This window comes from Scyliorhinus torazame, chromosome 14 (genome assembly GCF_047496885.1).
Source record: "Scyliorhinus torazame isolate Kashiwa2021f chromosome 14, sScyTor2.1, whole genome shotgun sequence".
In the NCBI taxonomy this organism is placed as follows: domain Eukaryota; kingdom Metazoa; phylum Chordata; class Chondrichthyes; order Carcharhiniformes; family Scyliorhinidae; genus Scyliorhinus; species Scyliorhinus torazame.
In genome coordinates, this window is record NC_092720.1 from 119,169,611 (window position 1) to 119,183,899 (window position 14,289).

At 41.0% G+C, this 14,289-nt stretch overlaps 1 protein-coding gene across 3 annotated transcripts in view; it reads right to left on the reverse strand.

Moving 5' to 3' along the window:
- The window catches only part of LOC140389972 (rho guanine nucleotide exchange factor 4-like), a 196,785-nt gene that overhangs the window by 11,186 nt on the left and 171,310 nt on the right, over positions 1-14,289 (reverse strand). For all 3 annotated transcript variants that reach the window (XM_072474689.1, XM_072474688.1, XM_072474691.1), the window contains one exon: positions 13,976-14,047. In XM_072474689.1, the coding sequence (XP_072330790.1) occupies positions 13,976-14,047 (72 nt within the window). The remainder of the gene's footprint in view (positions 1-13,975; positions 14,048-14,289) is intronic.

A 14,289-nucleotide genomic window follows, 5' to 3' on the forward strand; every position in this document is an offset into this window, starting at 1 on the left:
CCCTCTATGTACAGTGTGTGAAGGATGGGCTGGGCTGGGTGCCAGGTTGGAGGGGGGGGGGGGGGCAGCGGTGTGGCATGCGGGTGTTGGAGCATGGCATGGGCACGGACCAGGGCAGTCAGGGATACCCCCAGTGGCCGCCCTCAGAGGCAACAGGGGCCTGGCGACAGATACGGGTGCACCATGTAGTAGAGCCTACCCGGTGAGTGACCCAGCACCGCTCACCACCCCTGCCCCACCCCGGAACCGAACCGCCAATCCCACGGTTTGGGTTGCTGAGCTGTTGTAAATTATTGTTCTTACATTGATAGTGTAAGAGTCATTCTTGTTTATCTCCTTTGTTCCTATTTATTTTATTTTATTATTTTGGTACGTGGACCCATAATCGGGATGTATCTTTAAGCAGAAGGCTCAACGTTAAACGGCCTGCTTGCCAGGACACTGTGTTCCCAGGTTTTGTATTTTGGAGAGGAGAAACCAGACTCCTTGGCACTGAGTGGACCTTAGGAACCAGGTTGTGGAGGGAGTCAGTTCAATTGGTTAACTGGCAACCAATGGACAGTGTTCTGCCTGTAAAACAGTCAGTGATTGGTTAATGCGTGATGCTTTCTAAGAGAACTTGGCAGACGTTTTTAAACCTTCTTCCTTCTCGGCTTGAGATGGTTTCCTGGCAAGGTACACCGCCTCTCTACTTTCTCTGCAGACTCAGCATCATTTCAGTTTTATAGCAAAGAATGTACCAGGCACTCACTGCTTTCCGAATAATAGAGTAGTTCTTTCACTTCAGAAAGCAGGGGAGAGATGTGGTGATATGCGTACAGGCATATCTATCTATAATTGTACATAGTTGTATCAATGTATATATTTGTATATTCTATATACTATATACACTGTATATAACAGTGCCACGGTATATAGACAATGCCCAACACATGTAGGGACAGCTATAACCTCCCATCAGCAGGTGGAACCAGACCAGACAGATGTATCTATATATTAGAGGACGGATGAGAGCTAGGCACTTGGTAGCAGGAGAGACAAGACAACAACCATCAGTAACCGAGACGGAATCGTTTGTATATAGTAATGCCTGGTTACCACTAAGAATAAATACTTGTAGCAACTACATCTTTGTGTTCTATGTGTACCTTCATCATCAAGGAAGTAACAGAACACAACAAGAGAGAGCGAGTTCCTTTCACTTCCATCAATAGAAGTGTTCTGAGTGCATGGGATTCCAGCGGTTCAAGTAAGCAGCTCACCATCACCTTCTCAAGGGCAACTAGGGATGGACAATAAACACTAGCCTCGTCAGCGATGCCCTCATCCCATAATGAATTTTTAAAAGTGTGTCAAAGCACCTTTTAGATCCATTTGTTCCACGTATTGATTATGTAGTTTCCCTATCAAACTCGTGTCAGTCGATTATACTTTTCTGACCTGGTCCATTTGGTCCAAAAGCACACAGATAGTGTTGCTAACTTTCTCCTTGGTTCAATTGCTCTGTTTTATTACCTTTGCTCTCGTGTCGCCAGGTATCTTTATGATACCGCCACGAGGTTCAAGTCAGAGTAATGATCAATAACCCAATACACCAATTAGTAAGATTCAAATCAAAGCATATTTATTATACACAGTAATCGCTATTCATGCACAAATTCTACGTCTAAGCTACTTCTATAACTAACAGGCCTATACTTAACTTCGGACTGGCCCACCAGGTCAGGGGAACAAATGGCCTTTCGTTCGGGTTCTGATTCTGCGGGATTCGAAGTTGCTACGGATTGATAGCTAGGAGCGCCTGTCTCGTAGCGAGCGTTGAATTAAGACTTACTTTGTTCGGTGGTCACTGCACCGGTCACGGTCAATGTTGGTTCGTGTTGCTGGGTGACCCGGGCAGGACAAAGAGGTGAATAGAGCGATTTGAACTTGGGGCTTAACTCTTATATTACCCAGGGGCTTCCCGCCTTTCGGGGCGGACCCTGTACCTGGTCCCAAGTGATTGGACTTTGTCCCAATCGCTTGGTTCGATTTTCTCCAATACTAGAGCGGTTCCCTGATCGATGGGCGGTCTTGAGGTGCTCGTTCACCTCCTTTGTGTTGGCTCCTGCTGGCGCCAAGGAGTCTGGCTTTGCTTTGTGTGTCCAAAATGTTACTTATTGTTCCCGGGGTTTGCTCATCAGTATGCAGATGGCTGCTACTTTGTTATGCTGATGGTCGCTGGTATCGATGTTGTCTGGCCTTTTCAGAGGTAAATACACAGCAAGCCTGCAGCTGCTGTTTCTGTCTACGTTGGCTGACTTTCCCATCAGCCTTTGCCGTTCGCCATTTTAAATCGGGAGTTGGCCAATTTAGGTGGCTACAATAGATGAGGCAATTATGCTGGTGCTGTTTTATCTGTTTCCTCTTTAGCTTTTAATAGCATGTAACCATTCAAGCTTTTTGAAAATTTCAAGAAGCTTGATGCCAATCCACCTCTACTTTTGATCAAAACTTCACCCATCAGGTATTAGTTTCCAGGATTTGCTCAGAGCCCATGTCGATGAATACTGGATCTCCTCAGAATTGTGAACTGTCACCTTTGCTTCTCTTCCTCTACATGAATGACTGTCAGTCAGAGTATGACGACATAACAATCCTGAAACATGCTGATGATACAGTGCTTGTGAGTCTCATAAGAAATAATGAAGGAAATTATAGAAACCTGGTGGAGAAATTCTCAAAATGGTGCATAAAAATTCAGTTAAATTAAAGGAAAATGAGGTGAAAGAACTCGTTGTAGATTTTAGGAAAAAGTCAGATAATTATATTGGCCCAGATTTTCCAGTCTCTGGCTTGTCAGAGACCAGTGGTACAACCCAATATCCTATATAGCTGTGGTTGAGAGTGCTACCCTTTTTGGATGTCTCAGCTGGTACTGTTGTCTTCGGAAAGACTCCTTAAGGGTATAGATTGTTGAACCAAGCAGGAAGGATATTTGAAGAGCAGATCTTTCGTGACAAAATCTGCTCAAAGAACTTTGACAAAAGTTAAGAGCGTCAAGAACAAGGAGAATCACCTCTTGTTCCAATGTCACTGCTGGTTACATTCAGGGAGAAGGCTACAATCCCTCAGATGCAGAACCAATCAGTCCCAACTTGTTTGTGCCTTATCTATAAGACATTTTAAGCAGGCTTTGATGTGTGGATCAGGATATGAACTTAGGGTGGGACTCATATCAATAGACTGGAATAGTTTTTCGTACATATTTTAATTAAAGTTAGACCTCTGACAGGGTACATTTCTTCATTTTATCGTTATTGTTCATTTATATTTAATTTTTAAATGAGTGATCAACATACCCGAAATGAATTTCCATACGGACAATAAAGGGAGCCTAAATTGAACAGAATAGATTGACAGTCTTTAAGTGCTTCCCTCTTGACCTTCATAATTGCTTCCAGAATTTTATCTGTTCCTGTATCAGGCTTATTGGCCCTTTGCGACCATCATTCCATCAGTTCTATTTTTAATCGGGGCACTACACTAGCCATTCCACATTCCTCTGGCATTATTCCCTTTGTTCATATGTTTGACCTTGTTAGCTCATTCCTACATTCTTTAAGAACCTATTAGTGTATCCTATTATTTAAGGTGCCTAATTGAAACTCACTCAAATATCTAGCAACCAGCTTAACTATGTATCAGGAATATTGCATTGTTCATTTCTTCCCTCTGGGAACATCCATCTTGTTACTGTCCCAGAATTAGCTTTGAACTTGTACATATCAAGCTGAAGAACTTGTGCAAATTGGCTATGTCCATAACTTCACCACTTGTGAGTCCCATATTTGCAATCAGTAGTTGAATTATCTATTATATATATTCATTTTTCTTCATTCTGTAATGAATTTCCTTAGAATTTTAATTCCAGGTCCTCGCTTTGCACCAACAGTCTTTTTGTACTTTGAATTTCTTGTTATACTTATTTTTACTGCACTTTGTCAAAGACAATTTCAATACCTAAATCTCTTTGCCATCTCCCTTAATGGTTTCTATATATCTTACCTTCCTTCACTATTCTTCCCACAACTCATCAGTTGCTGCATTCTCATCATTTTAAGATAATTGAATCTAATTGCTTTAGCTTCACTCTCTTCTTTTACATATTATTAAAATATGACTTCCTACATTTCAGTGACCTGCTCTTACGACTATTATTTTCCATTCTCTATTTAGTCACAGTATTTAACTCTATGATCACTGTTCCCCAACAACAATTGGTGGTCAATATTAGGTTGACGCCAACACCTCCAAAGAGTTTTGACTCTCTTACCATGAAACTACCCAAACACCATGATATATTTGAATAGTTATCTTTTCCAATATTAGATGAATTTACCTCACTGAAAATTAACAGGTTAATGTCAGTTGTTTAATCAGTGCGCGGGGGCGGGGGAGGAGGTTTAAAAGCATATAATCCCACCAGTAACTTACTTTGTTTGCCTCATTGTAATTGTCATGGGGAATACACAAAAGATTGATTGATTGATTGATTGATATTTATTGTCACATGTACAGTGAAAAGTATTTTTCTGCGGCCAAGGGAACGTACACAGTATGTACATAGTAGACAAAAGAGTAATCGACAGAGTACTGTCATGTGAGGGTACCTTTAAGACAGGGATGGTTAAGCAATGCACCTTTAAGAAAACAGTGATGTCAGAGAGTGGGTGGAGCTGAGGTCAGTTCAGCCATTTTGCAGTTTGAAAAGTGCCTGGCTGGTTTTGCTGAGAGCAGTTTAAAAGTGCCTGGCTGTTTTGCTGTGAGCTGATTAAAAGGAGAAAGCCAGTTTGAGACAGCAGCTTGAGAAGTTCTGGTTTGCTGTGAGTTGCTTGAAGGGAGAAAGCCAGTTGGAAAAAGCAGTTTGTGTGTGTCCAGAGAGCTACAGGAAGAAAGCAAGGTGCTGGAGCTGAAGTCAACCAAGCTAATATATCTCTGCCATTCCACAGAAAATATATATATCCTTTAACCTGATGTGATACTGTTTAAAGGTGTTAAGTCTCTTGGAAGTTTGAAGGAACTTTTTAAGGAGTTATTTACTGTTGCAATATTTTCTGAGTTATCTTTGAAGTAAGGGGTGTTAAGAGATCCAATGTTTATTTAAGATGTTAAGTTGAGTTCATGGAATAAACTGTGTTTTGTGTTTAAAAACCCACGTGTCCATAATTGTAATCCCACACCTAGGCAAAAGCCGTGTGCTAGGAAAAGCAAAAAATCCATTACAGGGAGAGGTTGGTTGAACTCCATGATACATTTTGGGGTTCTGAAAACGCCTAGCCCCATAACAATTGGGGGCTCGAGGGGGATTACAGTCTGTCTATTGGATTGGCTTTTGTGAACTTAAAGATAGTGAAGGATTGTTGCTTTTCCGGTGTGGTATTTTAGTTTAAGTGGGGAGAGTGTTGTGAACAATGGCTCTTTCAGAGGCTCAGACATTTCTGGGGGTGGGGAATGTCACACGTAGTACTTTACGGACAGAAACAAAAAGCAGACTGTTAGATTTGGCACGAACATTGCAGTTAACATTACCTGACAAAATGCGGAAAGTTGAGGTAATTATGGCGGTGGTTAAGCATTTAAAGTTGCCTGAGATAGAGTTTGACTTATTGGAAATGGCAAAAATTCAGTTGCAAATTAAACAAATGGAACATGAGAAAGAATTAAAGCGGCTGGCATACAAGAGTGAGAGAGCGGAAAAGAAAAGAAAAAGAGAGAGAGAGGAAAAAGAAAGAGAAAGAGAGAGAGCGGAAAATGAAAAGGAGAGAGAAGAAAGGAGAAAAGAAAGTATAGCCCTAGCAGAACAAAAAGAAAAAGAAAGGGAGATACAGATTAGGGAAAAAGATAAAGAGAGGGAGTTTGAACTTCAGAAAATGACCATGAAACATGACAATCAGTTAAAATTGGCAGACGTAAAGGGAAACGTACAGTTGGATGATAGAGATGAGGATAGTGAGAAAGAGCGTCAGAGTCGAAGGCTTGGTGGGAATCTATTTAAATATGTCCAAGCATTGCCAAGGTTTGACGAGAAGGAAGTGGAAGCCTTTTTCATTTCATTTGAGAAGGTAGCTAAACAAATGAAATGGCCAGAGGACATGTGGGTATTACTGATTCAAACAAAGCTGATAGGGAGGGCTAGTGAAGTGTTTGCATCACTACCGGAGGAGGTATCTGGGACGTATGAGGAGGTGAAGAAATCCATCTTAAGTGCATATGAGCTAGTGCCTGAAGCTTACAGACAAAGGTTTAGAAATTTAAGGAATGAATTTGGTCAAACATACATGGAGATTGAAAGGCTCAAACAGAGTAATTTTGATCAGTGGATAATGGCTTTGAAAATAGACCAAACGTATGAAGCTCTCAGAGAAATTATACTTTTGGAGGAGTTTAAAAATTCAATTCCTGATGTAGTGAGAACTCGTGGAAGAACAGAGGGTTAAAACTGTGAGATTAGCAGCGGAAATGGCAGATGATCATGAATTAGTTCATAAATCAAAGATTGGTTTCCGACATCAGTTTCAGCCGGTGAGGGATAGAAACTAGGGACATGAGAAATATTCAAGTGGTAAAGATAAGGTGATTGATGGGAGGCAATAAAGAGAGTGTACCTCAGATTTAAAAAGAAATCCAGGAGGGTGGAAAAGAAATGAAAAGTTTCAGATGTTTTCACTGTAATAAACTAGGCCATGTAAAGTCACAGTGTTGGTGGTTGAAGAAAAGCACTGGGAAGGCTGATGTGGTAAAACAGGATAAGACAGTGGGGTTTGTTAGAGTGGTAAAGGAAAGCCCAAGGGAAGCGAAGGAGGTGCAAACGATTGTACAGCCTGTTCAGGAAGTAATTGTTAAGAAGGTGCCGGATGTCTTTAAAGAATTTACTTGTGTGGGTAAAGTTTAGTCATGTGTATCAGGAGGAGCAGGTAAGGAAGTCACAATTTTAAGAGATACAGGGGCTAGTCAATCTTTAATGGTAAAATGAGAAATTATGTAGTTTGGGAAGAATGTTGCCAGAAAAGGTGGTGATATGTGGAATTCAGGGTGAGAGGAGTAGTGTTCCATTATATAAGGTAAGGTTGAAAGTCCAGTGAAGAGTGGTGAAGTGGTAGTAGGAGTAATAGATAAACTATCTTGTCCAGGAATACAGTTATCTTGGGTAATGATATAGCTGGATCGTAGATGGGAGTGATGTCTACTGTGGTTGATAAGCCAGTGGAAAATCAAACAACTGAAGTGTTGAACGAAGAATATCCTGGGATTTTTCCGGATTGTGTTGTAACAAGGTCGCAAAGTCACAGGTTAAGACAAGAGGAGAAATCAAAGAGTGAAGATGAAGTACAATTATCAGAAACGATTTTTGATCAGGTGGTTGAAAAAGAACAAGAACAGGTGGAGGATGAGGCAGATATTTTTAGTTCAGGAAAATTGGCGGAGTAACAACGGAAAGATGTAGAAATAAAACGGATATATCAGAAAGCATATACGGAAGAGGAATCTGAGAGTGTACCAGAGTGTTATTCCCGTAAAAATGATGTCTTGATGAGAAAATGGAGACCTGTACATATGCAGGCGGATGAAAAGTGGTCTGAAGTTCATCAAATAGTATTATCGGTAGGGTACAGAAAGGAGGTGTTGCGAGTTGCACATGAGGTACCAGTGGGAGATCATTTGGGAATAAGGAAAACGCAAGCTAAAATCCAAAAACATTTTTATTGGCCTGGACTACATAAAGATGTAGTTAAATTTTGTCAATCATGTCACACATGTCAAGTGATAGAGAAACCTCAAGCAGTGATAAAACCAGCGCCATTAATACCCATTCCAGCATTTGAGGAACCTTTTACAAGGGTCCTAATCAATTGTGTAGGACCGCTTCCTAAAACAAAAAGCGGGAATCAATATCTTTTGACTGTAATGGATGTATCTACTAGGTTTCCAGAGGCCATTCCAGTACGTAATATTACAGCTAAAAGGATTGTGGAGGAGTTACTTAAATTCTTTACTAGATATGGACTACCCACAGAAATTCAATCGGATCAAGGAACAAATTTTACTTCAAAGTTATTCAAAGAAGTTATGGATAGCTTAGGAATAAAACAATTTAAATCAACTGTGTACCATCCAGAATAGCAGGGAGCGTTAGAAAGGTGGCATCAGACATTAAAGACACCGTTGAGGGCGTATTGTCAAGATGATCCAATGGATTGGGATAAAGGAATCCCATTCTTATTGTTTGCAATTAGGGATGCACCTAATGAGTCCACCAAATTTAGTCCTTTTGAACTAATTTTAGGTCATGAGGTAAGAGGACCACTTAGATTGATTAAGTAAAAATTGGTGGGTGAGAAATCGGAAATTACACTATTGGATTACGTGTCAAATTTTAGGGAACAATTAAATAGAGCAGGTGAATTGGCTAGACAACATTTGAAAGTATCACAAAATGTGATGAAACGGGTAGCGGACAAGAAATCCAAAGTTCGTAGTTTTGCCAGTGGGGATAAAGTTTTAGTGTTGTTACCAGTGGTAGGGGTGCCTTTAAAAGCTCGGTTTTGTGGACCATATCAGATTAAAAGGAAATTAAGTGAGGTGAATTATGTGGTAAAAACACCAGATAGAAGGAAGATTCACTGAGTGTGTCATGTGAATCTGCTGAAAAGGTACTTTGAAAGGGAAGGAGAGAAAAAGGAGGTTTTAATGATTCTAACTCAAAGTGACGAACCAAATCCAGATGACTGTAAATTTGACATACCTCAAATTAAATTGGAAAATGAGGATGTTCTTAAAAATTGGGATGAATTGTTAAGTTACCTTCCAGAGGAAAAACAAACTGACCTGAAAGAGTTATTGATATCACATGGGCAAGTTTGTAGAGATAAATTAGGAAGTACTAAAATGGCTATACATGATGTAGATGTGGGAAATGCTGATCCTATCAAACAACATCCATCTCGACTTAATCCTTTAAAATTGGCACAGGTTAACAGAGAGATTGAGAATATGCTGAAGAATGGCATAATTGAAGTGGGTTGCAGCCAATGGAGCTCACCCATAATGATGGTACCTAAACCAGACGTTACCCAATGGTTGTGTGTGGACTACAGAATGGGGAATGCAGTTACAAGAACGGACTCTTACCCTATTCCTCGTTTGAAGGATTGCATTCAGAAATTGGGACAATCTGCTTTTATTTCCAACTTCCAGACATGGAAAGAACATTTAAAACATCCTATGGAGTTCTTCGATCGATTTCAGGATGCGGGTTTGGAGATGAACCTTGCCGAAAATGAATTTGGTGAAGCCAAAATCACTTTCCTTGCGGAGTTTCCGATACCCTCAAGACGACGGGAAATAATGCGATTTCTTCGCGTGAATGGCTTTGATCGAACAGTTGTGCAAAGGTTTTGTGGCGTGATTACTCCACTGATGGAATTGCTGGAGAAACGTAAAAAATTTCAATGGACAGCGGACTTTCAACAGGCATTTGACTGCCTGAAAGCTATGATCACCAATGTTCCTGTTTTGGAGCATTGCAAGGGTCTCTGTGGTCAGATTGAACTAAATTATCTGATTCTGAAGAGAACTGCCGAGGAGTAGAGGAATGGATGGATCGTGCAGAGACTTTGTTCAAAGAGACTGTCAATCGAGAAGGATTTCGGTTGGAGGAAGAAGAACAAAGAAAAATGGACTGTATTATTATACCTGTTTGCATGTGGGTTTTTTTTAAAACGAAAAGGTATATTTACTGTGTACATTTCTTAGTGGATGGTGCAAAAGTGAAAAATGAAACCGTCTTGAAGTTGATGGTTTTTGTTTTTTTCTTGGGGGCAGGTGTCATGTGAGGGTACCTTTGAGACATGGATGTTTATGCAATGTACCTTTAAGAAAACAGTGATGTCAGAGAGTGGGTGGAGCTGAGGTCAGTTCAGCCATTTTGCAGTTTGGTTTTGCAGTTTGAAAAGTGCTTGGCTGGTTTTGCTGAGAGCAGTTTAAAAGTGCCTGGCTGTTTTGCTGTGAGCTGATTAAAACGAGAAAGCCAGTTTGAGCCACCAGCCTGAGAAGTTCTGGTTTGCTTGAGTTGCTTGAAGGGAGAAAGCCAGTTGGAAAAAGCAGTTTGTGTGTGTCTGTGTGTGTCCAGAGAGCTGCAGGAAGAAAGCAAGGTGCTGGAGCTGAAGTCAACCAAGTTAATATATCTCTGCCATTCTACAGAAAAAATATATATCCTTTCACCTGGTGTGATACTGTTTAAAGGTGTTAAGTCTCTTGGAAGTTTGAAGGACCTTTTTAAGGAATTATTTACTGTTGCAATATTTTCTGAGTTATCTTTGAAGTAAGGGGTGTTAAGAGATCCAATGTTTATTTAAGATGTTAAGTTGAGTTCATGGAATAAACTGTGTTTTGTGTTTAAAAACCCACGTGTCCATAATTGTAATCCCACACCTAGGGAAAAGCCGTGTGCTAGGAAAAGCAACAAATCCATTAAAGGGAGAGGTTGGTTGAACTCCATGATACATTTTGGGGTTCTGAAAACACCATAACAGTACATTGACAAATGGTACATCAACAAAAAGTGATTGGTTACAGTGCGGAACAAGGGCCAAACAAAAGCAGCATAGGGCGTCGTGAATAGTGTTCTTAGAGGGAACAGATCAGTCCAAGGGAGAGTCGTTGAGGAGTCTTGTAGCTGTGGGGAAGAAGCTGTTCCTATGTCTGGATGTGCGGGTCTTCAGACTTCTGTACCTTCTGCTGATGGAAGGGTCTGGAAGAGGACAAAGCCTGGGTGTGAGGGGTCTCTGACAATGTTATCTGCCCTCCTGAGGCAGCGGGATATGTAGACAGAATCAATGCGAGGATGGCAAGCTTGTGTGATGCGTTGGACGGAGTTCACCACACTCTGCAGTTTCCTGGGATCTTGGGCCGAGCAGTTGCCATACCAAGCTGTAATGCAGCTGGATAGGATGCTCTCTGTGGCAAAAGAGTCTAAATTTGGAGGAGCACAGCTATCTTGGAGGGTTGTGAGACTGGAGATTATAGAAAAAGGAAGGAACAAGACAATGGAAGGATTTGAATACAATGAGAATTTTAAAGTCAGTGAGCACAGGGCTGAAGGGTGAATAGGACTTGCTGCTAGTTAAGACATGGGCACTCAAGATTTGGATGACTCCAGTTTTTGGAAGGTGGAACGTTAGAGAGTAGCGAGGGGTGCAGTGGAGCAGTGGAGTTAGAGAGATAACCAAGGCATGATGGAAGGTTTCATCAACAGGTGAGCAGAGATAAATACATCCATTTTTTTGTTTATTGCTTCATTTAAAAGAGAACTTTCATGGTTTTTCATTGTCTTCCTGTATTATGTGACTCTTCTTCCCATCTCAACATTTCAAGCTATTTTGTACATCTGTACTATAGTTCTTTGCCCTTTGTAGCTGATGTATTCTGCAATCAGCCACCAATTTATCCTGCTTGACAACCTCATCATGTCTTATCTGTTCATTTGGGATCACAGCCCATCTGATTGGTACACGCCTTCCCTCTTTCAGGGGTTTCCGCTTCATAAAAATTCTAAATCATTCTTCCTACTCTGTGCTCTTAGCTAGATGTTCGGTCTTGCAGTTATAGTACTGGACTGGAAATCCAGAGTTGATAGCAAGTTGTGAAATTCGACTAAAATTGGTAATCTGAAATTCACTCCGCCAAAAAACTATTGGTGTGAGTCAATTTCAATATTGGGATTGACAGATTTTTATTCAATAAAGTTATCGAATAAAATAGTGAAACAGGTTTGAGATGTTGACTTAAAAAAAATTAATTCATGGGATGAGGGCATCGGTGGCTCGGCAGCATTTATTAGCCCATCCCTAATTTCCCTTGCGAAGGTAGTGGTGAGCGGTATTCTTGAACTGCTGCAGTCCATGTGGTGTAGGTACTCCCACTGTGTTGTCAGGAAGGGAGTGCCAGGATTTTGATCCAGTGACAGTGAAGGAATGAAGATATATTTCCAAGTCAGAATGGTGAGTGGCTTGGAGGGGAAATTCGAGCTGGTGCTGTTCCCATGTTTCTGCTGCCCTTGACCTTCTGGGTGGTGGTGGCCATGGGTTCGTAAGGTGTTGTCTAAGATTTGTTGAGTTCCTGCAGTGCATCTTGAAGATGGTACATGCCGCTGCCACAGTGCATCATTGGTGGAGGGAGTGAATGTTTGTGGATGGTGTACCAATCAAGTGAGCTGCTTTATTCTAGAAGATGGCAACCTTCTCGGGTGCTACTGGAGCATCATTCACCCAGGCAAATGGAGAGTATTCCATCACACTCTTTACTTGTGCCTTGGAGATAGTGGACAAGCTTTGGGGAGTGAGGAGGTGAGTTACTCGCCACAGGAATCCTAGCCTCTGACTGGCTCTTAAAGCCATGGTATTTATATGGCTAGTCCAGTTCAGTTTCTGGTCAATATTAACCCCCAGGATGTTGGTAGTGGGAGATTCAACAATCGCAATGTCAAGGGAAAATTATTAGGTTCCCTCTGGTACTTGCTGTCCTGCCACTTGTCAGCCCAAGTTGAATACAGGATTTTTCTTGTTTCCTATGTACATAATAATTGTGACACCCACCTATTTGGGATCATGATCCCTCTCAAGAACTTTGAAATTAGCAAACTATGTAACCAAAGTTGATGCAATTAATGTATTCAAATTTTAAACGGCATAGAATCCATACCATGCAGAAGGAGCCCATACGGCCCATCAAATCTGCACCGACCCTCCAAAAGAGCACTGTGGCTTGGTCCACTCCCTCATCCACCCTGCCCGACCCCTATAACCGAACGTACACATCTTTGGACACTAAGAGGCAATTTAGCATGGCCAATCCACCCAACCAGCACATCTTTGGTCTTTGGGAGGAAACTGGAGCATCCGGAAGAAACCCACACAGACACAGGGAGAATATGCAAACTCCAAACAGTCACCCAAGGCTGTAATAAAACCCAGTTCCCTCGCGCTGTGAGGCAGCAGTGTTAACCACTGTGTCACCCTGACATCTTGAACATGGAAAATAACAGGGCATTGGAGCATAACATGTGCCAATTTGGCTCTCCCCATCCCCACCCAAATATTTTAACCATAGGTCCAACTTAATCATACTTTTGCCACAATGTCCACATCTACAATTGAAACGTCCTTTTTGAACCAGTCACCCTGCAATTACACCCTCTAACCAATGGTGGCATCGTTGTGCTCAGCTTTGCATCTTTCAGCTCACTCTGTTCTGTACGGCATCTGTAAGCTCCAGCCAATTGCACCTCTCTCTGCTTCCCAAATTGCGGTAAGACTTGCTTTTTAACCATAATGACGTTAAATCAAAGCATTATGTAAAAATAAAGAACTGGATGTATGGTTTTAAAATGGGTAACAAAATTATACTGCGCAACCATGTCTCTCAACTGACTTCAACTGCAGACCACATTGATCTTGACTTCGCAAGTACAATTAACATAGTTATGGTCATACTCCTTTGTTCTAAACTGTGATTTTTTTGAACTATTCTTGCTCAGTTTCAAAAGAGTATGCGTGACCTATGTGATAATAGGACCTTTAGAAGAACAAACCTGAACATAGGAGTAAATCATTGTTTTGCCTTTTCTACTATTTTCACCAGACTTTAAACATTAAAACTCTGAAAATATAGCATTAAAGGAATGACTCGCAATTTTTAGGAAACAACTTCCCTCAAAGGCAGAGAAATTATTTCCTTTGTTCGTGTGCAACAAAATCATAAATCTATTCTTCAAAACAGGTTTACAATTTAATTAGACATGACTCACGGAGGAAATCTTTCCCACATGGCCCATAATGAAAATTGTAAAATAGAAATGTGGTGGCTGTTTCATTTCTTGTGGTTTATTTCCAGAATGGACGCTTACGATTTATATATTTAACATCAGCAAAATCACCTCTTTTTTTCTTCATTGGCTTTTTTGATAGCATTTTCGCCTTCTGCTTTTGGCCTTCCGTGATGACAAAACCTTTAAAAGTAGCATAATGCAATATATTAACTTTTGTAGGCCACAGACCGGTCTGAATCGAGTAGGTGAAAGAAAACCATATTTATTGCAAAGCAATTATAGTTACAATATACATCAGATCCCAGCCGGGTCTGCGCTGTCGGGTGCATACCTGGCAGACTTTATATAGAATTCAATCATGAATGTTGTCGGACTCCCTGCCCCCTTAGCAGGGGAGCTCGTACTTGGCGAGACTCACGGGG